General features: G+C 45.4%; 1 protein-coding gene across 1 annotated transcript; it reads left to right on the top strand.

Annotated features, from left to right (window-relative positions):
- Positions 1-62: 62 nt before the first annotated feature.
- Positions 63-26,568, top strand: tmem260 (transmembrane protein 260). The gene is made up of 16 exons (XM_061082880.1): positions 63-422; positions 4,005-4,036; positions 5,519-5,670; positions 14,500-14,677; positions 14,768-14,881; positions 15,792-15,971; positions 16,070-16,110; positions 17,983-18,069; positions 19,128-19,236; positions 19,746-19,918; positions 21,161-21,332; positions 22,113-22,252; positions 22,871-23,047; positions 24,262-24,315; positions 24,604-24,688; positions 24,827-26,568. The coding sequence occupies exons 1-16, from the start codon at positions 314-316 to the stop codon at positions 25,070-25,072; spliced, it is 2,049 nt and encodes a 682-aa protein (XP_060938863.1). The 5' UTR covers positions 63-313; the 3' UTR covers positions 25,073-26,568.
- Positions 26,569-27,965: the final 1,397 nt, after the last annotated feature.

Here is a 27,965-nt window from a genome sequence, read left to right as displayed (position 1 = left end):
GTGTAAGTTTGAGGAATGGCGCGGTTGTTCGTATCGCGAGTTCAGCTCGTCGGGCGCGGCTGCTAACCCCGGAAGTGACCGCGTCAGAGGAGCTAACTGCTGAAACTACAACATTTAAACCGAAGTCACTGTTTTGTGTCACGTTGACTTCGTGCAAGCTGCAGTCTGACACATGTCTTCGTGTAATCGGTCGCTTCTGAGTCCCGTTTAACGTCTCCAGCCCTTAATGAATGGGAGCTGGTAGCATTAGCTCGTTAGCTCGTCATTAGCTGGCGGTTGTTTGAGAACTATCGGTGTTTAGTCTCAAATCAAAATGTCGGCGGACACCGGGAGAAGCTGGATGTTGACCGGGGCCACGGTGGCGTGTGTCACCGCACTGTACGTGCCCTGTGTCCAGAGGACGGTCCCCGGGGGAGACTCAGGTGGGTGCTAGCCTGCTAGCTACATGCTAATGGGGTCATGTGGCTTTGTTATGTTGCTGGGCAGCCAATCACGTTTGGCAGCAGCGTCCGTGGCGCTGTCCGTGGTGCTGCAGCTGCAGATCACAGACCACATGTGTAAATGTAAAGATTCACCAGGGCAGACAAATCTAATCTATGTACATCTCAAACAGGAAGCGATTAGGAAAACAGAAACTCACTTATATCTTTAAAAGAAAAAAGACTAAAAGTAGATAAAAGAGTTTGATTAGCAAAAGTGAATTTGAGTCTAAAGCTCAAACAGCAACTCTAAAAAACTGAGGATTTAAGATACAAATTGTATACTTCTATGAACTACTATTCTTTTAAGAAACACACTTAAATGTGTCAAATTGTCACAGTGCTGCATTGTTTGTGTTTTTTCAGGTGTTTAAAAAAAATATCCTTCTCTTATGTGTATTTCAGCCATATTTATTCCCATTATTGGTTTGACAGACAAATTGTCCCTAAATGTTGGATGCACTTCATTACATTTCCATGTAAACAGGTTTGTTGAAGTATCTCACGTGTCACTGGAAAGTTCCCACACATCCTCCAAAACCTGGAATTTTTGAGAGTACATTTCCAGTTATGGAAACAATCTTGAAATTCATTAAAATGCCAATGTATTTTTTCTATTGTTCTGGATCTTTAAAATTGTAACTTGACCCCTTAAATAGATTAACAATGAAACTCCATTGCCTATTTAGTTTGAAATTGATCTCACTGTCTTTAAAAGGCTGTGATAGTGTGATTCAAAATTGTTTTAGAGGTGGACCGTGGTGTTTTTTTTTCCAAGTTCATACGAAGGATGTGGATATAAGATATTGTTTGGACTGTTTGGAATGCCACAACGGAATAAAGCATTCAGGTAACATTAAATAAGTGTTTATGACTAAGAAAAAGAAGTCAAACAACCTTATTGTACGGTTAACTCTGATGGACGTTGTCTTAACCAGTAATAGAGAAGCATAATCATGAACACAACATCATTAAAAAAGGAGGAATATTTATGCAGTTATGTGTCAATAGGCCTATTGTTAAATCCTATGACTGTTTGAGCCCAATTAATTGAGTTGTTAAGAAAAACGACCTGGAAATGAATTATTAAATAGAGTGGGAACCATGGAAGATTTTAACCAATGGATCAACATTATTTTTATCAAATGATAATCATGACCAAACATTTGTCGTTCATAAAGTTTAAAAAAAAGTTTACTTTGTCAAAACTTCTGCCCTTTTTACAGATCTGCAGGAATGTTCCCTTGTCTGTCTTCACGAGGAGTAAATAGCAGCGTACTGTTTCTTTTACCGACTGCACTGCAGTACTGGGTCATGGAGACACCGTTTGTAATGGCAAAGCATTGTTGACAGCCCTTGACTCGCGGAATAATTTAGCTTGTTTGTTTACATTCAAAATGATGTGCGTATGCATAAATTCAATTTTCACTCTTCTGTAATAAGGCTTTCCCTCAGCACCTTCCTATGTGGTAGGCCAATGTGTTCTCCGGCGTTCTTGTAATGCAGTTTATGAAGTAACGCATTTGCACAATTACAAACTGTTTAGAAGTGATAGCAAGGTTACAAACTTGCAAATGTGGACTTGAGGCCATGAAGGCTCTGCTTGTTAGGTTTGCACTGCTCTGGCGTACAAGCTGCTGCGGAGAGGGGAATGCACAATTTGCAGAGTGAAAGCATATGAAAAGCTCGGCCAGATATGGGCAAGCAGAGACGAGGAGAGAGCAGGCAAATGGAGCGCTGAGTCGCCCTGCTGCTTGTGTTGCAGCCTAGTGAACGGGGGCCCTTTGAAAAAAAATGGCCAGCCCCTTCTCCACAGTCTTTAGGGACGGTGCAGGATGCCCGCTCTGATAGTGCCAGCTGAACACCCTTCCGAATTCTCCAGGTCTCCGTCTCTGTGTCCTAATCTCTTTAGGTGTGATGTGCCCTGGAGAGGCTTGAGCGCAGCCCCGCGGGCACGCTGTTGTCTAGGAATGTGGAGTGTGGAAATGATGGGGATTATGGGAAGACTGGTGTGGGTGCCCATGCTCCGCTATCACAAAGACTCTTGGCATCCTTGCTGCTACCCCGTCGAGTCAATATTTTTGCCTTTTTAGCGTAGGGGCTGCAGAACCCCAGCTCTGTGGCACGGAGAGGGATGCTTTGGCTCAGTATTAGTTTGAGTTTCCATGTTGAATGGTGCAAGCGTCTGCTACTACTGAGGGGAAAATGAGGGAAATTGAGAAACTGATGAGGGGAAGTGTGATATAAAGTGATGGCAGGTAGCTGGCGGCTCATGTCAGGTGAAATGGAGCTGTGAAAACATTTAAGCTGTGCAGGTGGAGGAGTTCTGACTTCATGGTCCATTAGACTGATAAGAGTTAGGGCACTTCATGTGGCAGAAATTTAGGCATCGTAATTCAGTGTATCGGCAAGGTTGCAAAACACACGAAGCAGCCAATGCCATCTGAAACTCAGCCGCTGTTCTATAACAGTTGTCGCTGCATCATGGCCCATTTTTTTTATTTTGAACATGGAAAACACTTTAAAATAAATTAGTTGTGAGCCAATGTAACTTGTAACGCTAGAAATCAATTCATTTTAACCAGTATTTTTAAACTCTTAAAATAAAACATAGCGTTTAGCTATTTAATGTTGTCTCCCCCCCAGGTTATATGTAGTGTATCAATTAACCAGGCCTCCTATATAGATTGAACGCTGGTGAAGTGATCGAATGTTTTTCTGTCGCTGCTGCAGCAAATGAGGCCACAGTCTTTTGGCTGCTGTGGATGGAGGAGACGACTGCCCATCTGGTGCCAGTAGAGGGAGCCGTCTCAAACCCAAACATTTATCAATGTCATTTAATCTGAACCAAATTTCAATTTTCATGAGTGGGAGATGAAAACATTGGGTGAGAAATCAGCATAATTTGAAACGCTCTGGGTACATTAAAGCTTCCTAAAATAGCTTTTAGGGGTTTTCTTTTCACTTCGTGCTGCGCCACACAGAGCTTGTCAAGAAATTGTGCAACCGGCTCTTATTTTAACAGCTTACCTCATTCTGTGACTGTCACCAGCATCGCTGTTCTGTTTGTGCCCAACGGACTAAACGAGACACTGAGACATTGGGAGTGTGGGAGCAGGAGAGAGGCACGTAGAGCAGCAGAAGAAAGAGGAAGGGAAAGGACCCCGATGCACGGGGAGGATGGGACTTCAAGCATTATTCTCAGATCAGCATATGTGTGTGTCTTTGTGTGACAGTGCATTGGTGAGGCAGTCTAATGGTTTGTGTGTGTGCGTGTGTGTGTTTATATCCGTGAGCATGTGCTAGAGGAGGGGAGGGAGGCATCAGGGGAGAAGGGAGAGATGAAGAGAAGGAGCGTGCCGCTTAGGAAATGTCACACTGGGAAGATTTGCAGGTTTTGATCCTGGCAAATTAATGCAAAACCCCAGTGCAAGTATTTGATTTGGGAAAACTTTGGGAGCAGTCTTGTCTCTTAATAATAATTATTGGGTTTACATTAATTTCCTCCCCTATTCTCTTCCACAGGAGAGCTGATCACCACTGCTTGTGAGCTGGGGGTAAGTATTAGCTGTATTGTTTAATCAATTCACTCATTAACTTTTATAAGCGTTAAGGAAGTTTAATTAAGCATGGGCAGAAAGGAGATTAATTTACTTTCAGTCCACAGGTTTTTTCCCTTCTTTTCTATACACTTATTTTACTAAGTTGCAAATAGAGAATGCCATAATTTGCAACCCGTTCCTCAAATCCAATTAAAGTCAATGGTAAGGCGATGGCTTTTGTAGGCTTTGCCTTATGTATGGTATAAGGCTTATTATATCCACCCCTCTTTTTGTGTGTGTGTGTGTAAGCCGCGAAGAATGAACTAAATCGGGTTAACAGTTATAATAAGTTTTATTATTTAATAAAGTTTATTACGCCGTGTGATCCTTTTAGGGAGGCTGTGTCGGTGTCACTATGCCAGTAATCCTGCTGTTAGTGCTGCAGTCCGTGTGGCCTGTCTGTCTGCCTCCCGGGCCTCCCCAGGGCCCTGCAGGCCATCCCCGGGCCCCAGGCAGCTGGCCCCCCCCTTCTGATCCCCAGAGCTCCACGGCTCTGCTTCCCCATGTTCCCTGTGGCCTTTGTCCCTCAGTTGTCCTGCAGCAGCATATCTGTCCACTCCTGTCGGCCACACAGTCCCTCCTCAGACAGGCACAAGTCACCTACCTGTCCGACAGCACCGCTCAATTCACCAAACTGTCGGCTGAGCTGCTCTCCTTTCCTTTCTCTCATTCTCTGCGCCCCTTTTTTGCTTCTCGACTTTTTCTGACCTTCATGTTCCATCAACAACCCCTCTCTCAGACTGTGGGGAAGTTGCTTGTGTTATCTGAATGTAACCGAAGAGCATAGTAGGCTAGCAGAATTTGAGGTGATTGCGGAGGTAGTCACCCTCTCACCTTTCAGCTCTCTGCTCATTTTGAGGAGCTGTCCCTTTTCCCTGCCCGCATGGCTCGTGTTATCAGCGCCGGCGAATGAGTCTGTGTTTAATGACTGAGCCCTTATCTGGGTGGAGGAGACTTAGCAGCTAATTGCTGTGATTGCCGAGATCCCCCAGGCGAGGATGACTGCGGCTCGAAGGTGGTTTGGGGGGCTGGGGCTGGCGAGCACCACGTGCTCTATCGCGGGCTCTGGGGAGCTGCACTGTCCTTGGGAAGAGACCAGAGGAAAGAAGTGAGAAGGGGGAGAGGGGAGGGCTCTGGTATCAAAGCAGTCCCAGTTTGCGGTCAGGGCGGGCGGATGTGTGTCACTCCTCTCTGTTACTGGGACTCTTCTGCACTCCACTACGGGCATCTATAGGGGGCAGAAGAGCAGCTAGATTTATGAAGGGCTACGTACAAAAAAACATTTGACTTCTATTTAAATCTTAGTCAGTGGTCACATCTCGTGCACATTTCAGTGAAACATTTCCTGTTTTATGTGATGTTCTCTTGAACCTCTGAATTCCTCTTTCATTGTGTGTCTGGATTTGAGATGCTGACTGTGTCACTGTGTGTGTTCAGGTGGCTCATCCCCCAGGATACCCTCTCTTCACCCTGCTAGCTCGCCTGGCCATGTTCTTGCTGCCGTCCCTCTCTCCAGCCCACAGCGTGAACCTGATGGGTGGTCTGCTGGGGGCGGCAGCTTGTGGTGCCCTCTGCATTACTGTCTGCAGGTAGGCCCGTAAATATATATGATTATGCTTTCTTTTTCCACAATATAATAGATGTATTTGTGTTTCCTCTCCCGCCATTGATCAGAGGTGGTAAAAGCACACACATTCTAGAAGACGTACAGATAGTTGAAAAACGCTGAAGACCATTTCTACTGGCTACATCTGTGCAAAGCAATGTGAGACTATAGTTTGAAGACTATTTAAGACTTTTAACCACTTTTAATTTAAAAAAAATAGAAAACAATATGATAAAATCAGGGGTTGAAGCAAGAAAATATTTATGAGCATTAAAAGTTGTCCAGGAGTAAATTTGTGGGATAGAGAATGTTTTATTGTTACTTCTTGTCATTGACATGCGCTGCGCCTTTTCTCCAAAGTTGAGTCTCCCTGTCCATTCAGATTTGTCTTGATAAGTCTTTTATGCCGTATTATTTTTATGCAAAACAAGGAATCATCTTTTCTGTGTTAATGTCCCATCCATTTAGATTGAAATGTGTATTGATGTTAGAAAGCACTTGATGATTCAAAATAAAAAATTAATAATTTCCCTCAAATCCATTAAAACAATAGTAACGAGCCTGTTTCAACAATATGACGAAATAAAAAGTACAGATATTAGTGTAACAATGTAGGGCGAAAAGGAAAAAGTTGTCAGAAAAATAAATGCTCCAACAGAAAATAAAATCTACTTAAGTACAGCAGTTTTTTTACTTAGTGACTTCCCTCTTCTGCCGTCAATGGAATATATATATATATAAGGAGTTAACAAATCCCCCGAAATAATATTCTTGTTAAGTTGCTATTTTATGACTCAAGTCTTCACACTAGATTTATTGTCACAAAACTGAACTCACACAGTCTAACACAAACATCAGCCGGCTCAGTCAAAGTCAAATATCTGAGTGAAATAACTAAGATTTTTTGAGAGGTGGGGGTCTTTAAACAATCCCCTCATGACTTTTTGCATCTTGATGCTGTCTGGGACAGAGAGTGGTATTTTTGGGTCCTGACTTACTGCCGGTAGTGTTCCTGATCCGCTGTTCAGTATTCAGGAGCAGGGTCCAGCCGCCCTCCTCTCTCCCACCACCCTGCCCTGCCTGTTTACCCATCAGCCACCCGTTGTGAGCGTGCGTGTGTGTGTATGTATATCACAATTATCGTACCCTCCAGCACCCACGCCGACATCCCTGTTCTCCTGCTCCCCCACTGCCCAGCACGCTCCCAATCCTGACACGGCACGATTTCTAATCTCCCCCTTCTTGCCTCCTGGGTCTTAGAGGAACAGGATCACTCACTCCGCTCCTCCCTATCCCCTCTCTCTTTCACCACCTCTCCCCTCGCTCAGTCATGAGCCCAGTTTACGCTCTCTGCATTGCCATCTACCACCCTGCAGTTTCGCCTGCTGCTGACCCCATCATGTGAGGAGTATTTCACCCTTTGCCTCTTTGTGTGCGTGTTGATCTTGCACGGTTGGCCAGAGTACCTTACATCATCCTTTTGCTGATCTTAGTGATTTTCCACATTGCTTTGTTAGTGGCAGCTTAGTGTCAACATTTTTCCTTTTTGTCAGTGTTTATGCATACTGGGACATTTCCAAGCATGTCATATACTTCTAATTTAGTCTCCCAGAATAGGAATTGTTGAACTTGATGTAATTTCTGGACCTGTACACCACGATAGCCTGGGAGGGAGAGCGGGTGAAAATGGAGTTGTGTTCCGTGCTCAGTCCTGCATGGGCCTACTTCCTGTGTGCTTGGCCAGTGTGTGCTGGGTGGCAGGTGGTCCGGAGTAGGTCGGGGTACAGGGTCAGCCCTGCTGGAGGAGGGCAGGCGCTGGGGAGGAAGTGCTCCTCAGGGGACTGGCCTTGAGCCCAGACTGCATCAGCCTGGACCCTGTCCTGCCTCACTGCTCCTCAGAGGTGAGTTAAAACCTGCTGGATTCAACCTCTCCGCCCGGGAACAGGACAGGTGAGACGAAAAGAATAAGAGAGGAAGGAAAGAAAAGAAGCCAACACCGTGCCTCTTTAGAGAGATTTCTGGCCATGTATAGCAGTGAATTGGGGGATTGGACACAGCTCTTGGCCAGACATTTACAGACAGATATTTTGTGGCCAGAAAATATCCATGCAGTCTGGATGATATTTGGCTCCCAGTGCACATGTTAACTGTAGCCCTTTCTGTAATCTCTGAGGATTTAGATCCAATTTTGGATTAAGTTCAAGCAAAAAGTCATTATGAGGACCTCCAACCTGACCCACCCACCCACCCTCAGCTAGGGTGGGTGGGTAGTGAGGACTTGAGCCGGACCACAGTCACACCAGCCATATAAGCTCTTAAGTATGAACATATAATCTACGCTTTCAATTTGAAAAATAAGCATAAAAGGTTTTAGTCGTTATCTGTTCAGGACCTAGTTTGGGATGAGCTCGTGGCCGTGGATCAGCTGGCAGACTCTGCCTGGTGAGGGGTTACCGGAGAGGGAAAATTATCCGAGGAGGGGGTGGGGGTTCCGGATGGTCAAGACCTCCCTCTCTGTTCTGGCACGGAGGGCATTGGGTGCTCTGACCATACCGAGAAGACTGGCATAGATGTAGTGCCACAGCCCTGCAGGGACTCCCTGGCCAGGCCGTTCCCTCAGAAGAAATGCCAAACCTGACCAGTCCACACCCGTCCGTACCTGCCCGGTCCTATCACTCTGTCTTTCCCAACAAACTTAAATCCTGAAATGTCTTTTTGTCCCTGTGAGACCCTCATAAACTTTTCCCCAGTTTTAATTTTTGGGTTTGTATCAGCCGAGGAGTGGGCCCCCCCCCTACCCACCCGCCCACCCCCAAACAAATCATTGCTTTGTGTGATTATTTTCAGATGGCAAAATGTAGTGGAGTTAATTCGGGTACTTGAAGGCAGTTTCTCTCAAATAGTAAATTGTAGACCTTGAAATTCATCTGGAATACACCCAACATGGCAACCCTTTGATGTATCAATTTAAATTAGTCGGCCAGATTGCCGTGTTTAATGTGGGGGAATGTAAGTTGATAGGCTTGGAAGCCACTTCTCTCTCCTGCGCAAGTCAAAATGTAGCACTTAGCCTCCCTTTGATTTGTCAATTACAGTTCTCTTGGCTTGATCATATGGTTTGATGGCCAAATTGCATGTCTTGTTATGTTTTCACACCATGGCCTGACAAGCCTTTGAGGATGGTGGACGTAATGATAATTTCCATCGATTGCACTCGCTAGTTCACTGAAAGACACATTTGGCCCGTGGAACGCTGAAGGCCTCAGCCAAGAGTCTCCAGAGGAATACACCCTTCATAGCGGGATAATCCAGACAGCTTGGTTTTCTGCGCTCTCTCTCGTTTCACAGTTTATCTGCTAAAGCTGCTCCGAATCTCTGCTACCTGAGAGGAATCTCTCTCCATTCCCGGGCTTATCCTGAGAAACCAGGAGCAGACACGTTAGCGTGCTGACAGCCGTCGGAGCAGAAAAACAACCTTGCAACGCTCAGTCATCAGCACTTTTTTTCCCCGTATGATCACATGATTGCATAACAGTTTGTTGAGCACATCAAATGTGTCGGGCCCTCTCCGTCTCCTTGCGGCCCTCGGAAGAAAACGGTATCCCTGCGAGAGCCTCCTTGCTGGCCCATGTGGCACAGCTGATACCTCAGTGGACCGGAGGGCGGGCGTGGTGCCACCCCCCCGCCTTGTGCTGTGTCCCCATCTCCTTATAAGGACCTCCACCATATGGTCCTGATGGCGCTCTCCGTCCTCACTCAGGTGTGGTTGTTTATTCCACAGGGGTTGAGGCGTGTGTATCCTTTCGGGGTCACGTAAGGAGCGATGCGTAGGGAGTTGTTATATTTCTGCAACCGTTTGCATAGCTTCAGACATCTTAATTGTAAGTTGTGTTATCTTGGAAACAGCTGAATAGTTTTTGTTGGACAATGTTCTCACCTCTCCCTGTAGGTGGCAACATGGCCCCTCCCTCTCACATCTGCTAGGGTTGGATCAAAATCTTTTTCCCCAAGTGGCAGCAGAGAAAACACCCATTTCAGTTTTCGTCTGTAAATACAATTTTAGGGTTGTCTGTTTAAAAGGCCCAATCTCTGGACCTTTTGTTCCGTTTTCGCAGTATCTCATTGTTCACATTGTAGTCCAACAGACCTCCTTCACTCCCCCCATCCTCAGCATGACCAATGGTTCCCCCAGGACTCATCCTCTAATACAGTTAAACAGATGTTTAATGAAGATGTTATTTCCTCATTACTGGCTACGGGATAGGGATAGAGAGGAGGAGGGAGGAGAGCTAGATAGACAGCAGAATACACTACCAGTTTAATATTCCTTTCGCCCCTGGGCCCGAGATTGTGTCTGCCTCGGACGTCAATATTACATTCCTCACCCACCACAGGCAGTCTTAATAAGGCACCAGGCACGGAGACGGATCAGACTCGGCAATTACAATTCACCCAGAATTAGTTAATGGAATCTATACAGCAACATTTATGTATCAGTGGTGTGTGCCTAATGAATTTGTTGGAAAAAGGAGCAATGAAAAATGGCATTCAGTGAATTGCATAAACACAGGATTTTTGTAAATTGTTTTTTTCCCCTCTTCCTGTAATTTCTGTGTGTTGGGTGGAGATTAAGATGGCATTCTGGGAGAAATTGTCATGTCAGTGGCTGCATTGTTTGAGCAAAATTGTGGTGATTAATTTTGCACGCACTGAGCAGTGGAGCGCTCTCCAGGAGGAGGGGTGTCGAAGCGGCAGAGCCGGGTCTCTTATTTACCCTCTTTGCAGGCAGGCGGCCTCCTCGACACACACTGGATGAGGCAGGAAGACGAGAGGAGTGCCTGGTGTGGTGATTGGCTGGAAATCAGACTGTGACAACCAGTATTTACACACGCTGTTTTTAAAGTCACTTAGTAAAAAGGATTAAGGCTGGGAAATACTGCAAAAATAAAAAAAAATGTTTTACCGTAGTTGATGATATTCTTTATTTTGGAAGGTAATTTCACAAGAAATTATTTTTGGGAATGAAAATTATTGGAGACAGAGGAAGTAGACGTTCACTCTGTATTTCAGTCAGAAGAGCTGTGAATGTGATTTATATAATGATATCAGTGTTATATCCATATTGTGGCTGAGTAATATAACAGAAATTAATATAGTTCATAATTCATTATTATAGAAAGTCTATAGTGCGTTAGGGATAACTCTATTGTTTTGCTTGTTACACATTTAAAATGAAAACCACAATAATATGATATAGTTGATCTTTAATTACAATATGGACATTCCACTTATTTAAAATTGCATTTTGATAAAGGAAGGGTGCTATGAAGATATTAATTAAAAAATATGTGATCAAAATCAAAGCCTCTAGCTCATGGTATCAAACCTTCTTTTACCAGGATACAACTCTGTAACACAGGTGTACTGGTGAAATGTGTCACCTTAAAACCCGAACTCAGCATGATGGCGTTGCGACTTTGAAAAGTTTTCACTTCTCATGCGCTCAATAGTTTCACAAATAAACTGAGCTATGTATGTACAATTCATCATGTGCCCATTAAAAACCACAAAACTTTTAAAAATGAAACACTGATATGCTGATATTGTTATGACACTGACAATAATACCGAAATGTTGCTCAGCCCTTGTCTGAGCCCTGACTAGCTTTAGAACACTTTATAGTATTTCACTGGCGTATTTGATCTCAGTTACCACTAACCGCTGTCATATAATAGCTACTAAGTACCCTGCCCGTCATCCTGGCCAAAGATGAACCCTGGGGTGTTGGTGGAGGCCAGCTGGAAACCGAAGCCTCCGCCCGAGCAGGCCACCTCCTCTCTCGGGCTCTCTACCCTCTTCAGGAATGTGTGATTCTTTTCCAGCGCTGCTTCCCCCAAACCAGCGCTCGGTTTCGAGAACAGTGCGGCGCTGATCCGCGATGGCACAGCTGTGGTATTGTCTGCTCCCCAGGGTGGTGTGTGACAGTGGTTCCCTTGGCCAGCTCCATTGTGGAGCCTCATTCAGTGCAGAGTGCTGGTGTAGGCTTTTTTTTGTGTGCTGTTATTTAGCACAGGCGACTGGTGCTGGCACGGCCCATCCTGTCGAACTGAGGGGGTGAACGAGGCAGGTCCCTTTTTGACACTTGAGCGATTATACACAGCTTTTGTTGTGTTGTGTCCTTGAAGGGGACATTGTTCACCAGAGCCTGTTGTATCTTTGTCATTCATTATTTTCTGTTTACCTTTTGATCTTTCCCTTTTTTAAACCTGCTTTTCTCATTTTCCTACTATTTCATCATTTTCATGCCGCATGTGTAACTTTCAGCTGAATTATTAGTGATTTTTCTTTTGTAACATTAGTTCCAAGCTTGTGCCTTATTCCACATTTAATGCATAATATTTGTCATTTAGTTAATTACCCGAGTGATGACACAGACGTTTTGGCACAGCGTGGATCAGTTCAGGGTAGAATAGTCTCTCTGTCAGCTGTGTTATTCTCCTGCCATGTCTCAACCAGGGCCATTGTCATTGAGCCACAACATTTCAGCACAGCGGCATCCTGCACCGCATTGAGTTGTGATAACGGGGGAACAAGGCTTCACTGGTGTCAGAATGGATCCAGCTTTATCTGTGCGCCCTGGGAGCAGCCCGGCCTGGAGAATGAGCTGTGCCGAGCGGGGGGGGGGCTGAGAGGCTGAGAGGCTGACGGGCACTCAGGTGGTCCGACGCAGACAGACAGGTCATTTACGGGCTGCGCTGTACACACACACACCACTGGGCTCTTACGGACTGACAAGCTCTAACAGAGAGATTTGTCAGGCACTCAGGGAGAATAAAGAAGTGGAGGAGCAGGAGTGTGTGTTTGTGTGTGTGTCTGAATATGTGATGAGTGCTGCCTGGCTATCAGATGGGGGCTTTGAGAGGCAGGAGGAACCGACTTGGTGTAATAACCCGACTGTGGACCCCCCCCCCACGACTGCTCTGAACCCTGTGCTACCCCCCAAAACCAGCCCCCCTGCTAGGTGCATGAGCCACGGGTTAATTGTCACGCAGGGAGGTAAAATTCTGGGTGCAGAGGGTCCCGGCACCTCAACAAAAGTCCCTGTCTGCCCCCCCACCCCCTCCCCACTCCCCACTCCGCACCCGTGTTCATCCTTCCTTCAAGTTACAACTAATTCCTGGAGCGGTGCAGTGAGAAAGGCGCTGCTATCTCTTATTAAGACCCACTCCCAGACTCCCCATCAACACAGTCCCCCCCCCCCTCTTTTAAGTGCGTCGTGCACACACACACACACACACACACACACACACACACACACACACACACACACACACACACACACACACACACACACACACACACACACTCATCCGCCGAGCTTGCCTTATAGTGAACACAGAGGAAATATAGTGGCGAGTAGCAGAGAGAAAAACCCAAGAAAAAAGGGGAAGTAGTCAGCAAGCAAGAGTTTTTTTTTTTCCCCTACCCTTCTCTCGCTCTCCCTCTCCTTTTTTTTCCTGATTTACCGCGCTTTCCTCAGAAAGCTCCATTGTTCCCCTAGCCTAAGTCTCATCAGGCCTTTTGTGGCTGACTATCACAGCGGCAGGCAGAGAGCTGGAAATGTATAAATGGTATCATGCCTTGTGATTAATGGCGGTGCTTATGAGTCAGGTCTGATAACGGGCCTGCTCTCTACTCAATTTCAGATACCGTTAATGGAATCTGTCTTCTGCGATTGTAATGTGAGAGCGCCTAATTTGCTATGGAGCTTGAAGCTGTCACCGGCAAGGGATTGTGGGGTCATAAGGGACCTGGCAGCCGTTTGGCCTGCAGCTTGTATCTGCGGTGCTGAATAGAGCAGCTCTCTGCCTGTCAGTTAGCTGATAGGCTGATGAGGACTCTAAGCCACTCCACACAATGGCGGAAAGGGCCATACTGCCTGACTTCCCTAATTGTCGAGGCTGCTCATATTTCAGAGCCAGCATGCCGGGGACTGGGCTGACTCTTTTTTTTTCTCTCCTCTTTTCTCTTTTTTACCCTCTCTCTTCTTGAACTTATTTCTTCCTTTTTTCTATATTTCATCCTTCATCCCGCACACTGCCTCACCCCTTTAACACACACTCTGCACTGTTTTGCTTTTCTTCCCCTTCTCGCCACCATTTGTCGCCCCTCTCGCTCTCTCTCTCCCCCCCTCTGTCTCTGATTTTAGTAAGTGGTGGGTCTTAGCGTATGACAGATTATCCCAAGTTTGCTTCAATTACCGCAAAGGAGATGGAGACAGTACAGGAGAGGAGAAAGGGGAAAAACTTTTGTGCGCACATTATATTTAAGAAGCTGAGGATAAAGTGCTATCTCGACCACGGTGGTTTCGTTGCCAGTCTGCTCCAGATCAAGCGGCTGCCGGGGAGGGAGTTCTCTCTCATCATGTGTGAATTGCCCCAAATCACTGAGAATGTTTTTCAAGGTCTCGTCCGAGGAAGAAAACTTGGGTCATAGAAAGATTATAATGGGTCCCCAAATTAGTCTGAGGGAAGTGGTGGCTTTTAGAGTGTACAATTTTATCAAATTTAAATTTAATTTAAATAATAAAATACTGAAAGCCTTTCAAACAAATAGATGCCCAGGCTTGGTTAATTTTAATATTTTACTTTTATTTTAGAAAACTTTTTGATGGTTGCAGCAACACTATAGTAAAACATTTATGAATGTTATTAAAGATAAAATAGTTGCGGACCCATATCATTCCTGGAAAATCTGTCACAGCTCTTTCTGAAGTCATGTATAATAACAAGGTCTCCTCTCTGTGACTCAGGTTGGCAGGTCCTGGTCCTGGCGCAGTGCTGACCGGAGGCCTGTTTGCTGTGTCCAGGCTGAGCTGGCAGTGGTCCATGGTGGCAGAGGTCTTCACCCTCAACAACCTTTTTGTTGGTCTGCTCTTCTTCTCCATCGCCAGCTTCCACTGTGCTCAAGACGCCAGGACGAGGTCAAAGGTAACATGGCAGAAAAACAACTCTAGACTGGAGAACTTCTGTCTTTCTCTTGAACTCCCTGTGCTGTACTGACCTGCTTGCCCTCATCAGATTGCACATTGGGCGGCGCTATGCTGTGGCTTGGGGCTCTGTAACCAGCACACCCTGGTGCTGTATATACTGGTCGTCATTCCCTGGGTCTTTCACCGACTCCACTCTCATCAGGTGAGTCCTGCAGCCTCATGAATACAACCACACATAGACGACATTTTAAATCCGTAGCGCCCAAAATGTCCTTGACAGCGTGTAAATAGCGTGATAGAAAAAGTGCTGTGTATAGAAGAATTGTATGAATGTGACTTTTACTTTGAAACGCTTTGAGTGGTTGATAAGACTACAAGAGCTCTATTTAAGTCCAGCACATTCACAAGACAATACATACATTTGTTTTGGCTCTATGCGGAGTAATGTGGAGATCCTTAATATACAGTAGATACACTTTTTTTACTCTAAACTTTTATTTAACCTCTTGAAGTGTCTTAGTTTATTAAAGTGGGCTCAGAGAATCACTTTATTTTGTTAGCGAAGGTCCCCAATGAACTGATTTAATCTTAAAGTTAGATTTAGTCTTTCAGACCGAGTTGAGACCTGATATTAACATCCGTCCTGAAATCCATTCCTGAGGAGTGGCCACATTCTTTTTGCTGTGTGAACAGAAATGTGTCCTGACCTGCTTTTTTATGTTTATCAGTGATCATACGTGGATTTGTTTGTGGCATCCATCCCAATATCAAAACAGACAAACATAACACATAATGATTCCTGTTTTTTTTTAAATTTGATACAATCTGTCTTCATAGTAGATCTGCGTGCAGCTCATTACCTCAATCACGTTAAGGTTACAATACCAGGTCTGAACAAGGCTTCAGATGGTCTAGCAGGAGAAAGGATGGTTGTGATTGTGTAATTAGTTTCCATTAGTCTCCTTATCTTTACATGTACTGTGTAGGTATTTACCATATTTTATATTAAATACCCAGATTTTCTATGTAACAACAATAAAACTAAATGTTTGAAATCTGTTTTCGGGAATGCCATCAACCTAAACCACATGCGTCTCATGTGATGTTGACAGGAGCTGTCATTACGTGTCGCTGTATCTCTGGGAGTGTGTTTCCTCGCCGGCTTCCTGCCGTACATCTACCTTCCTGTCTCCTCCTACCTCAACACAGCCCGGTGGAGCTGGGGCGATCAGACCACTCTGTCAGGCCTGCTGGCTCACCTGCTGAGGGCTGAGTACGGCACCTTCAGCCTGGTACATGCTGCTGACCCCCCCCCCGCCTTACCTACCTTATATGCACCCTTTTTATTTTACGTGCAAGTTTGATTTTTTTTTCTCGTTTTTGTTGCTAGGCAAAGACTGAGGGCTCTGTGAACATCACCACTATGCTACAGTAAGTTTTTCCTATTTTCCTTTTGTCTAAATTGTTCACAATCATTAAAAAACAACTGGTTTTCCTGTATTTCCTATAATGCACATTCCCTTATTGTTTGGCATTACCGTAGACTGTATATAAAGATGGACGACATTAGTGCTCCCCATAAGTGAAGCCAAAGAATCTTGATCCCCATCTGGTGGCTTGTTAGAGAATCGTTCATAAATCCAGCCTCCTCCTTGTTAGAGGATGGGACATGGACCAAACTAAAAAGACAAAAAACACGTGAAGTAGCTTTTTCACAAAGATGGTTTCTGTTATTTTAGGTTGTTCTTATTCAAGTTTGTACTGTTTCAATCAGTTGTCTGATGCTATTAAAAACAGGGTGACTTATCATGATTGACGGGTGACACTGACTCTTGATTGGTGGAGCATGTGTGTCTGTGTGACCTCGCTACCATGGCTCCACCCCCAATCGCTACTGCACAGACCCTCGGCGTACGATTTCTTCGTTTAAGCTTAATTTCTGGATAGTGGGAGGAAATAGAGACGTGTCGTCCATTTATATTCACAGTCTATGGTCATGACATTCCATGTTGTCTGCATGTGCAGCATAGTCAATTTAGATATTGATTTATTATTTTTTACAGTTCTGTGTCTTTTTGTCTTTGGTGATTTGTTTTTTTTATTTAAAAAGATTCTATAGATTCTAAGATAGAGTTGGAAGGAGACATGAGAGGAAACTGGGTGTATTTGATCCTGGCCCATAGAGGGCGCACACGGTTCTAGAAGTGGACTTCCCAAGCACACTCGGCACCGGTTCTGGTGTTTCACGCAGATTTAACCACAATCACATCAGTCTCTTCAGAGAGCCCAGTCATTTCTGCTGCCCATCTCTTTCTCTCCCGTCTCTCCATCTCTCCTTCTTTTTCCCTCTCTCCTTCTCTCTCTCTCTCTCTCTCTCTCCCCAGCAGCTTTTGTTCTTCCCATTCAACTCTCCCTCTCCCATCAAAGCAGAACTGAACCTGCTTAGAGGGCCAAATCGCTGTGTTCTGTTTCTCCAGCAGTTTGAAATGATCACTCAGCTCTGGTCTTTAAGCGTGACAAGCTGTGATGACAGACACTGCAATAGAGCTGGAGAAATTGTATTTTTCCACTCCAGCAACCCCCCCACCGCTCCCTCCCTCCCCCAAAACCTCCTCCATCCGATTCCCTCCCCTGCTCCCCACTTCCACTACCACCTCCGCCGCCGCACTCATCCCACTCCTGGTATCTTCCTCCAGTTGACGGGATGGGGGGTGCGTGCGCGTCTTAAGACCCCCCACCATGGGCCCCCCCTCCGCCAGACGCCCACCCCCTTGCCGTCGCCCATGCTGCTTGATGGACAAGCACACCTTCGAGATGGGGAAGAGAGGCGAACATGACAGGCATATCGCACTGGCGACGTAAAGCCACTGGAGAAGCTGACACACACACACTCACACACACACGCCCATGAGCACATTCACACATAGTGTACATCGGGAGATACAGAGACTCAATAAGCTGTCAAATAGAGTTGGGTATTAAGGAAGAGGCAGGAAACTATCCCCCTGCTCTGAGCAAGTGCTCGGTGACTGACAGGCGCTGTGACAAGAGGATGGGGCAGCGGGGGGGGGGGGTGACACAGTCATTCGTATCTGTCAATCCGATTGAAAGGAGGAACATACAGTCCAAGGAGTTTGTTATGATAGGGGATGGAGGGCATTTAATAATTGGTGTCCTTGACTCCAGTAGCAGGGAGGGTAATTGAGCTTGTCTACGGTGTCCATCATGTGTGTTAATGTTTGTGTGTGTGTGTGTGTGTGTGTGTGTGTGTGTGTGTGTGTGTGTGTGTGTACGTGTGTGTAGGGCCCAGATGGACCACTGCCTTGCAGACCTCTCCATTCCCGTTTTGGTGCTGGCAGGAACAGGCCTTCTCCTCTCGGCGTGGGACAGGTAGGATCAGCGAGACGCCCGGCATGCAAAGCACCAAACTCTGTCACACACATCTCAGCAGCCACTTCAACCACAAAATATAATCCCCTGGAGTAAAAGGAGGGAACAAAACCACTGACAAAATGCTGATCTCAGAGAAAAAGAATACAAAACAACACTGAGGCACCTCACTGTCAAGCTGTCGTGACGCTCCACATTCACATCAAGAGGGGGTTGATGTGCGTTTTGGATCTTATAAAATATGTTGGTGTGTACAAGTAAATTGCTGCTTGTATGTATCTGCATGTGGCAGAGTGAACCAGTTATTTCTCACAGTGGTTACTGGGGTCTATTGGGTGGAGCTGATAAAGACTGTTCCGGCCCTGGAGGGCACAGACCACCTCCCTGATCCCCCTCTCCTGGGGCGCTCTTTGATAATCTTGGCTACAGTCACAGAGATGAAAAAGAGAGAGGTCATTTTCTAGGACACCAAAAGTAAAACATGCAAATGCACCTAACACTGGATTGATGAGTGGAATTGCTTCGGAACATATTGGGTCAAATATTAAATTTTTAACTTGCGCGTAACAAGATCCGAATTAAAAATATATATAAAGTTAGATATTGTGTGTCAGTGGCCAGCCGGTTAAAACAAAAATCCAATCAGCAGGAAAACCAGAAGTCATTTTACCTGCTTTGAAAATGTTCTTCAGGTTCAGATGATGGTTTGTTTTTGCCACAAGGGCAACTACATGTTTATTTTGTGTATAAGTAGATTTTACAGCTTTACTGTAATGACTTAGTGATTCAGCAGTTGGCACCACCTCATTGTGACTCAGCCTGCATCATTCACCTCTTAGCTGGCTGGTGTAAACATTTGTTCCTTGACTCATAATATTTGCAGGGATATATTCAAAACAGGTATATATTTGTTTGCAGAATATACACAAAGTACTACTTTACATTGTGTTTATTGAAATATAAAGAGAGTATATATTTAATAATATTCACATAGCGATATGAAAGCAAGATCAGTATTTGTACACTAAATAATTTGTGGCTGTGTTTTCCTGTCCTAGGACGTGTCGCTCAGTGTCCTGGCTGTTTGCTGCCATGTTGGTGGTCTACTCACTGTTTTTTGCCTGGAGAGCTAACCTGGACATCAGGAGACCCCTGCTGCTCGGAGTGGTGAGTGAAGAGACTCATTCAACTTAACTTTTTACTATTGTTATTCAACCTGCGACTTGCCTAAATGTGCATTTAAGTGTTAGGTGTATTTTCTAACTTGTTCATGTGTTTTGAATTAGGAAGGTGGTAAAAAACATGGACACTGTACAAACTGTTTTTTATTTATGTGTTTAGAGCTTCTAAACAACACCTTGAAAACATCTGTCCAATATTTGTATAAAAATGAAGAGCAAAAAAAAAGGATCAGGTGTGACAGGCATATTGATGATTTAAAACTTGTGAGAGATGGACATTCAGTTTGCAGAGGACAAAAGTGTAACATTTGAGAAGTTCACATTAGATCACACAGATTTACAGAGTTGTTCCAACTTTAGGTGGCGTTTAGGTTCGCTGTCAAGAACTCATTTTTCAGATTACTCCAACACCATGTGAATGCACCATGAGATTCAAACTTAAAGAAAATACTCATGTCTCATGTCTGTAAGCATGTGTGCGCTCACTTCCTGCAGGTTGAGCGTTTCTGGCTGCAGAGTGATGCTGCAGTGTGTGTGCTGGCCGGCCTCGGCTTGAAGCAGACTCTCACCGAGCTGGAGAGGAGGCTGGGCCTTGGGGGAGTGTGGAAGACCACCGGCTGGGTCCTCACTGTGGCTCTGCTGGGACAAATGCTGCACAACAATCACAGGTGAGCGCTGCAGGTTATTAGTAACAAACTGTGAGATGTAATTAAAACTTACAACGCCTTCCATACATATTAGAACAATAATGTATGCTTTTTGTTCTTTTGCTAAACAAATGGAATAATATGAAACGGTGACTAGTCAATTTATTTTGAGTTTAAAGATATATGTTGGTGTTGAAATGCGTTTGGGAGTGAAATTGCTTTTGACTTATTACTGATGCTTATTCAAAATGAAGTAAAGAATCGTCATTTTACATTTCCCATTTCCATTTTATATTTCAAATCCAATGGTCTGAAGTGTAGCACCAAAAACAACGGCCAGATACTAACATTTCCATCACTACTGCTGAGTAGTTGCAGTTAAATTAGTTTAATAACCAACAAATAATGGTTGTGATCACAATAGATCAATGAACTTGGAAAAAAAGAGAAAAACAATTTAAACAATAGTCACACATCATCGCTGGATCTATAAGGTTGTCTGCCATTGCCGTCTTTTGCACATGTCTGTTAGAGCTCGATGTTTAATAAATACCTGATACCATCAGTTAAGCATTTGTTCAGCAGTTATTTAGTTGTACTTATTGTACTACTACTACAGTATTGCTGTTGCTATAACACTGGAGCCAAATGTGTCCTAAGTGACTTTTTAAGTACTTTTGTGTAGTAAAGTTAAAGTGCAATAGAAAAAAAATCCCCCCTCTCATTCTAGTACCTTCTCAAATTCCCCTGCATAAGTTTTCCCTGAGTCAACCTGATTTGTTTCTTTGTGCTTCGTGCTGAAGGTCTGAACTCGGCGTGTCAGGTTGTTCCCTGCTCACCCCATGGTAAGGGCTAAAGAGCGGCACGGTTAGCACATAGATTCCTCTCACAGGGCTCAGTCTGAGATGTTAGCTGTCCGAGGAGGCAGATTACACCAGCGTACTGCCGGGGAGTGCCAGACAGCCATCACTGAGTGGCTTTGATCACGGGGGAGAGCATGGCCCGTGCTGTCAGAGCCATCACACCTGTCTCCCTGGGATTCGATAGGCAGCCAGAGCCCGCTGCAGAAGGGAGGGGGCGGGGGCACTGACAACTTACCCTCAGAGCACCTTAAAACCTACACTCACATACACACATGCACACGACTGTACGCATCACACACAATTCTAAGCGGGGGGGAGGCCGCACTCGACACCCTTTTAAACGCAAGTTAACACAACTTGTGTTTTGATGATATTATACTGTGTTTGCTGTTGATTTCAGGGAGTGCGATCAGAGCAGGAACAGTGTGGTGGAGCGGTTCGGCAGGGAGCTTCTGGGCTCCGTCCCAAAAGACTCCATCATCCTGACCAGAGGAGATCTGCCTGGAAACTCCCTGCGCTACTTATACTACTGCCAGGGTGTGAGGCCTGACGTCCGACTGGTTGACCAGGAGGTCAGAGCTTTGTCCTGTCTGTGTATTGTAGATCTTTGAAGTTTTTATAGTTTACACAAATACGAGCACTTTAATTTCAGGATTCAAGATCAAGTAGTATTGTTAACTTAGGTATACAAGATAGGAAGTAATAGAAAGCCTGTGTGTTGTGTTAGATTAATTGTTCACTCTGGAGTTAGAGATGCTGAGGAATTATATGTATGATACGATTACTCACATTTCTTTTGGTTGTCATGTAAGAAATATAAAGCTTTAGATCATTAAGAAGGATTGGTTTTTGGGTAAAAAAAAATATATTTTATACATAAATTGCAGCCTGATGTTGGATAGTCAGAAAATGTCTTGCAGGCTTTCTAATTATGGTGCGTAGTCACTGAGTGCAAATAAGTTTATATCTTTATATCAACATCACAATCCTAAAGGGATTGTTAAATTTTTTAAATAAGGTGAAAACAAAACCATCTATCTTTAGAGTTATGTGGAAAGTCAAACCTTGTTGGTAACCTCACGTATAGAGGTTCAGAATCAGTTAATTGTCACCTCTAAAAACACATTTAAAATACTTGGAGGCAAATACCATACCCCACAGGTCAAAACCGAAAAGTTGACATATATTAAAAACACACACAGAAGAGTGGACACATTAGGTGAGAGTAAAGCCACTAAACAAGTCAGTAAATCCTTTTCTTTATGTTAACTATGCACTGTGTTAACTTACGCTAATCACAGTGGATGCAAAGATTTGAACCGAGTTGGGTGGTACCCTTTCTTCCTTTATAGATGATGACATACACTTGGTATGTGGCCAAGCTGGGGCAGCACTACCCCGGGGTCCACTTCCCCGGCCGCTGGTGGGACCCGGTGCACCCGGAGGAGAAAGACACCTTCAATCTGGAGCAGTTCCTGTCCCACAACACGCAGTGAGTCACCGGAGGGAGCAGAGAGGGAGTGAAGGGATGGTCTGAACAGATGAAAAGAAGGATGTTAAATTAAAAGAGAGACTGAGTCGGGAGGGCAACAATGGTCCAGATGAACAAGTGGGTGATCTGACGAGGCAGAGATCAGTGGGACGGTCGACACGGCGGTGAGTGCAGGGAGAAGATAAGCCCGTAGAACTATTGAGGCCATAAAAGGAGTTTGATGAACTACAGAAGTCGACTAATCTACTTGATTTGCTTAAACAGTCTCTGGTGGACTTACTGCTGCTCCCTGCTCTCACATTCACTCCTCGAGGAGAGAGGGAGACTCAGGCACTGGCAGGAGACCTGTTAATACCAAGCCCACCAGGGGGCAGTGTTTGCCAGGCCAACGTGTCTGTCTCTCACTGGGGCAACACTGACCTGTGGGATTAACCCTCGGGGCTCGAGGCTTTGGTGAACAGCACAAGGCTTGAGAGACATTACAAGGGTTAGGGATAGGAGGGAAGGTTTGTTTAAGAGTTTTTCCTGTGTCCCATCATCAACAGTCACCTGGAGATAATAACTGAGGATGTGAACATGCCTCCATCTGACTATTTGTACCTGTTTTTTTTTCTGCAGGAGGGATGTTTTCGCCTGCATTGGGCTGCCCGATGGAGACCCGAGCTGGGAACTTAGCTTCACTCGCTGGCCCATGGGTGTGTGTGAATACTTGGTGCCGAATCAGAGGCAGTTTAACCCTGAGGAGTGGGCTCAACGCACGAGAAGCGTCTACAACTGGAGCGAGCCACACAACAGGTGCAAACACAGACAAAAACAATGAATAAATCTGAACAGGTTCGTTTTTTCGATCCATGGTTTTCCTCTTTTTCTCCTTTGTCATAGCATCATGGTTAAAAAACATAATCTTGTTCCACAGTGTCTGACGGTGCGTTATGCATCTGCAGCAACTCAGTGAGGTTATGTTATGTTTAGTCTATCAAATACAAAAACGTATCGATGTCTTGAGCATCATTTTTATCCACATCTCCCCAAAGTTCAGCCTGGCACATTTGACATATTATAAACCCTGTGAAACCTGGGAGCTTTAATACAATTGGAGATGCAGTTCAGTGTGTTTAAACTCTCTGGCTCCACAGCGTGAGTTTGCAAAGACTATTCCACTGGCGAGTTGTTGAGGTTTAAAGGGGCGAGATTAGCAGGATGTAAATTTCGGAGGCCTACTGTTGGCTAAGAAAAAAAAACAAATCCGTTGGCACGTTTAAAACAAGCCATGATCTTCACAAAAAAAATAGATTCATTGAGAGAGCACAATAGACGCCTACAAATTAGTCATCGCCATGTGTTTTATCACCGACAGCAGAAAAGATCTACTTACCCCCTCATCTCTCTGTGGTCTTCAGTTATCCTTCCTCAGACTCCACAAAGCTTCCCTCAGAGACGTTGTCCTCCTCTGTTCTCCGTGCTGTGATCCAGCTCTTTGTGAATTCAACCAGTGCAAGACATTAGGCCCTCGGCCGCTTGAAATGAGACTGAAGATGGAAAATAATGAGTTTCTTATTGCGTTTTGTCAATAACTGTGTCAAAAGTGGAATTAGTCAAAGCTCCATATTCTGTTGCCGTTGCCAGCAGCCCTTCATTCACTCAGATATCCGCAGCTGAATACTGTGACATTATTTCCCGCACCCTCACGACAAGCGTGTCCGCCGATGCCCACGAGCCAAATATTAGCTCGGGAACCTTGCTAAAATATTCTTTTGAAGAAGAGGTCAAGTGTTTACAGTCAACAAAGTGAAAAGGGGGGAGATGTGGTTTTACTCCATGTCTAATGTGCTAGCTGGTATTGTTGCTTCGGCAAACATTGATGTTTAGTGAATCCGAACCTGCACAGTCGAGTGGAACAATATATTCCCATAAATAATCATTTATAGTTAGTGGAACTGTGCACTAGCCAAACGCCTGAAGCTGTCTAGATATAATGGTTGTTTTTTTTCTTCTTCATGTGTGAACAGTTTCCATCCTGCATCCTGGGAGCGGGTCGCTAACGAGGAGATGTGGCAGGCCAGGTACGCAAAACTTTTCTCCAGCATACGTAGGCTTCCTCTTTGGAGAGGTTGTGATCTTCAACGTGCAGAGAGAGAGAGAGAGAGAATGCTGTGTCACGATGCGTACCAGCCCACCAGAACATCTCCATAAACCAGTCTGGTGTGGTAGAGCATCTACATCTACATGTACATTCTATTTGGTGGCGGCATCTACATAAATCACTCCATTGGAGTGGTGCGTCTGAAAGTGTGGATCTGCATGGCTCATCCATCCAGCACTTAGCCCTGAGCCTGCGTGCTTTGTTTCAGGATGAAGACGGCTTTCTTTCTGTTTGACCTGGCAGAGAGAATGCAGGGAGAGGGGAGAGCTCGCCTCTTTGAGCTGTCTTACACTGTGAGTGTGACCTCCACAAACATGCAACAATACCGATGTTTATCATAAAGGTGCAGGTTGAAGTGCCACACTTTCGGTAACACCTTTATGTATGCGTATCTCTGTGTGCGTTTGTCTGTGTGTGTGTTTTCTGGACAGCTGTATAAGGAGATTGTGGAGACCCACTCGCACTACCCTCCGAACTGGGACAAGAACTTGGCACTGGCCTGTGAGAGGTTGCTCCGCTCGGGTCACCGCGGCTACACTCCAGACAGCCTGCTGACCTGCAGTACCCGGCACTTCAGTCTCTACCTGGAGAAGGAACCCACAGATCCCCAGGCGTCCGCCATACGCTCGGCCATTACTCAGCTGCTCAGAGAGAGAGATGGACTCGGCCAGAGCTGAGAGCACATCCAATGAGGAGACCTGCGTGGAGCTGGAACACCTCATAGACACATAGACTTGGCCAAACTGGACCAACAAGTACTGCTCTCCTGTTAATCTAGTTATCTAGTTTGTTCTAGTAACAGAACAGAAGGATGGAGGGAGAAGGACTGAGCCATGCTTCCTTTAATGACTGTTTTACAGTTAACTGGGGACAGAGCTTGACTTCAGGAAGCCTCGACTGACCCCAATCAAGCTGTGCGTGCTCCCCCTAAACTCACCATTCGATTGCTTTATCGTTGCATCTCGTTCTTTTCCCCCCCCTCTCCTCTCTTCTGGTGATTATTTAGCCTCAGCTGCTGCTCTACTTCTCTTTTTCCACATTAGGATGGCGAGGCCAAGATTGAGGGAAACCCAATTTGGGGGCAGAAATGGGGGATTAGAGCCGTTGTTTAATCTCGGACAGACTTGTGCTGTGCCACAGAGTCCTCACTACGCACTAACAACCCGACCCACCCGCCTGCTTGCCCACCCTTCAATTCATCCATCAGTTTATCTTAGATGGTCCTTGAAATGTTTTGTAACTAATGGATTCGATGAGTGTTTTTTTTCTCTCTCTCTCTCTCTCTCTCTTCCTTCCTAACCAGAGGGCTATAATCCCCCATGGATTTAAATGAAATGTGAAATGTCACAATGCCAGGGACCCTTTTAGAGGTGTGTGTGTGTGTGTGTGTTTATGTGTGCGCCCATGCTTGCATGTGTGTTGATCTGTGTTTGCATGTCTACATGTGTGCGTGTGTGAACATGCTTAAATCTCCACCCGAGCCTTTTTCCTGCCAGAGCTGCTTTCAAACGTAGTCGATAAACAGATCGGGACACTGAAAAGCAAAGTGCTTTGATCATCATGCACAGGAGAACCAAATCATGCACACTCCAGGGGCGCACGTTGACACGCACAACTGTCAGCTCTCAGGAAAATGGACTCTTTGCCCTGTGTTTACCTGTAAGACAGTGATGATGCAAACTCGGCGTACGGACCAGAAGCGCTCGTCTTTGACGTGCCCTAGGGATCACAAACCGTACGTTCACGTGAATGCTGGTGCCGATGCTAATAAGCCTTGTGGCGTGAAATGCGTCAAGCAGAGGTCAGCCCGGTGCGTCGCCGTAAGCTGCATGAACCACCGCCTGAAGGAGCCGGCTGTCTGAGATACCACTAGAGAGCAAAGGACAGCAAGTGCATGTGTAGTTTTCTCAGAATGTAATCTGGCCTTTCTGTTTGCAGGCCTGGTTAGCAGCTGTCAGCTGGCTGGATGATGAGATTCAACCTGCTGCAGCACAGATGGTTTGGTTTTGTCATAAAAAAAAAAGGGAAAACTGTAACTCTACCTTCTACAGATTAAGATATTACAATAAAGACTTATTTTTATATATTATGGACCTCTTTCCACAGTAGACTCGGCCTTTTTGGGGAACAAATATCTATCCACAATAAATCTCTATATATTTGTTAAATTGAAATAAAAATCACTGTATTAAATCCTGTTTTTTACTTGACTTACATCGTCATGTGTGTTTTTATGTTTACTGTCATTTTCTGCCTCCTGTCTCATGCCCTTGTGTTATTTCGTACTTTACTTTCTTCCTCCCCCTTTCTCGTCCCTTGTCTCCCACCCTCTCTCTGCCTCCTCATCCCCTCTCACCCTGTCTTTCCCTAACCCCTCTGTTTCTCTGCTCTCCCCTGTCTCTGAGAGTCAGTTGCCCACCCTAAATCAGCAAGCTGCTGAGGATTGTGGGAACCCATGGAATCGCCGTGACCAGGGATGCAGGCAGGGAGCCACGGCAACGCTGGAATGTGGGGCGTCTGAGGAGATAAGAGTTGTGTGCCCAGCCAGGGAGCGAGAGAGGGATGCAGCGAGAGAGGAGCGAGGCGGGGGGGTGAGGAGGGATGAGGCAGAGTGTGGAGGGTGAGACGGAAACGGGGAGAGAGCAGCAAGTCTGTCAATGGGGGGGGGGACAGAAACACAACACCATAAACAGCCCAGAGAGCAAGACGGAGGAAAAAAAGAGGGGTGGGGGGGGACTTAGGGGGGCACACACTGGAGATGGGAAGCCAGCCTTATTCCTCTTTGCATTTCATTTACATCCCTGGCCGTATCGACCAATCGGATTGGGAGCAAAGCCCAGGGCTTAGGAGGGGAATAAAAAGACAAAATGCCTTTGCTGCTCTCATCCCTCCCTGATAATACCCCTTCTGTTTTTCTTTTCTCTTTTTCTCCCCGTCTATAAGTAGATACTGTCCGAAATGCCAGCGGAAAAGCGACACCTCCGCTTGCTGTGTATCTCAGATAGACCGAGCGGGAGCAGGGGCTGAAAAGACAGCTTTAGCAACTGGGCCTATCTCCTCTCCTCTCTCTGGCTGGATGGAAGCTCGGAGTGGAGGGAGGCGGAGGGCCGGGCGGCGTTGGTTAGTGTTTGGGAAGAGAATAGAGGGTGTGAGAGGCATGATATACTGAGCTGGCCACAGATTTTGCAGAATCTTGCACTCTGGAAAACTTTGCCTGCAGATCCCTCTCCTAAGCATGAGAAACCTGTTTCAAGGATGTTTACGAGGTGCCACCCATCTCTGTGGAGGTTGCCAGTTCCTCTCCACACGTACTTTTAGCTCGGGGATTGTTGTTGGTGCACAAAGTTGCAGGTTCATTTGAAACTGCAACTCTTCCTGTCGTCTGGTTGACTCCTAATTAAAAGTCCTTCTTTACCTGTACTAATCTTTTCACACCTTTTTAAACTATTGTTATTTTAGCTAAAACAAACATTTTCCTATCAACGTGTATTGGGTAGAATTAGGCCCATTAGCACAGTCTGTGTTGACACGACAACGCGACAGACTCGTCTCAGGTTCTTGTTTGCTGTC

Source organism: Limanda limanda, chromosome 12 (genome assembly GCF_963576545.1).
Source record: "Limanda limanda chromosome 12, fLimLim1.1, whole genome shotgun sequence".
In the NCBI taxonomy this organism is placed as follows: domain Eukaryota; kingdom Metazoa; phylum Chordata; class Actinopteri; order Pleuronectiformes; family Pleuronectidae; genus Limanda; species Limanda limanda.
Note: the sequence above shows the minus strand (reverse complement) of the source record. Positions and strands in the feature narration are given on the sequence as shown.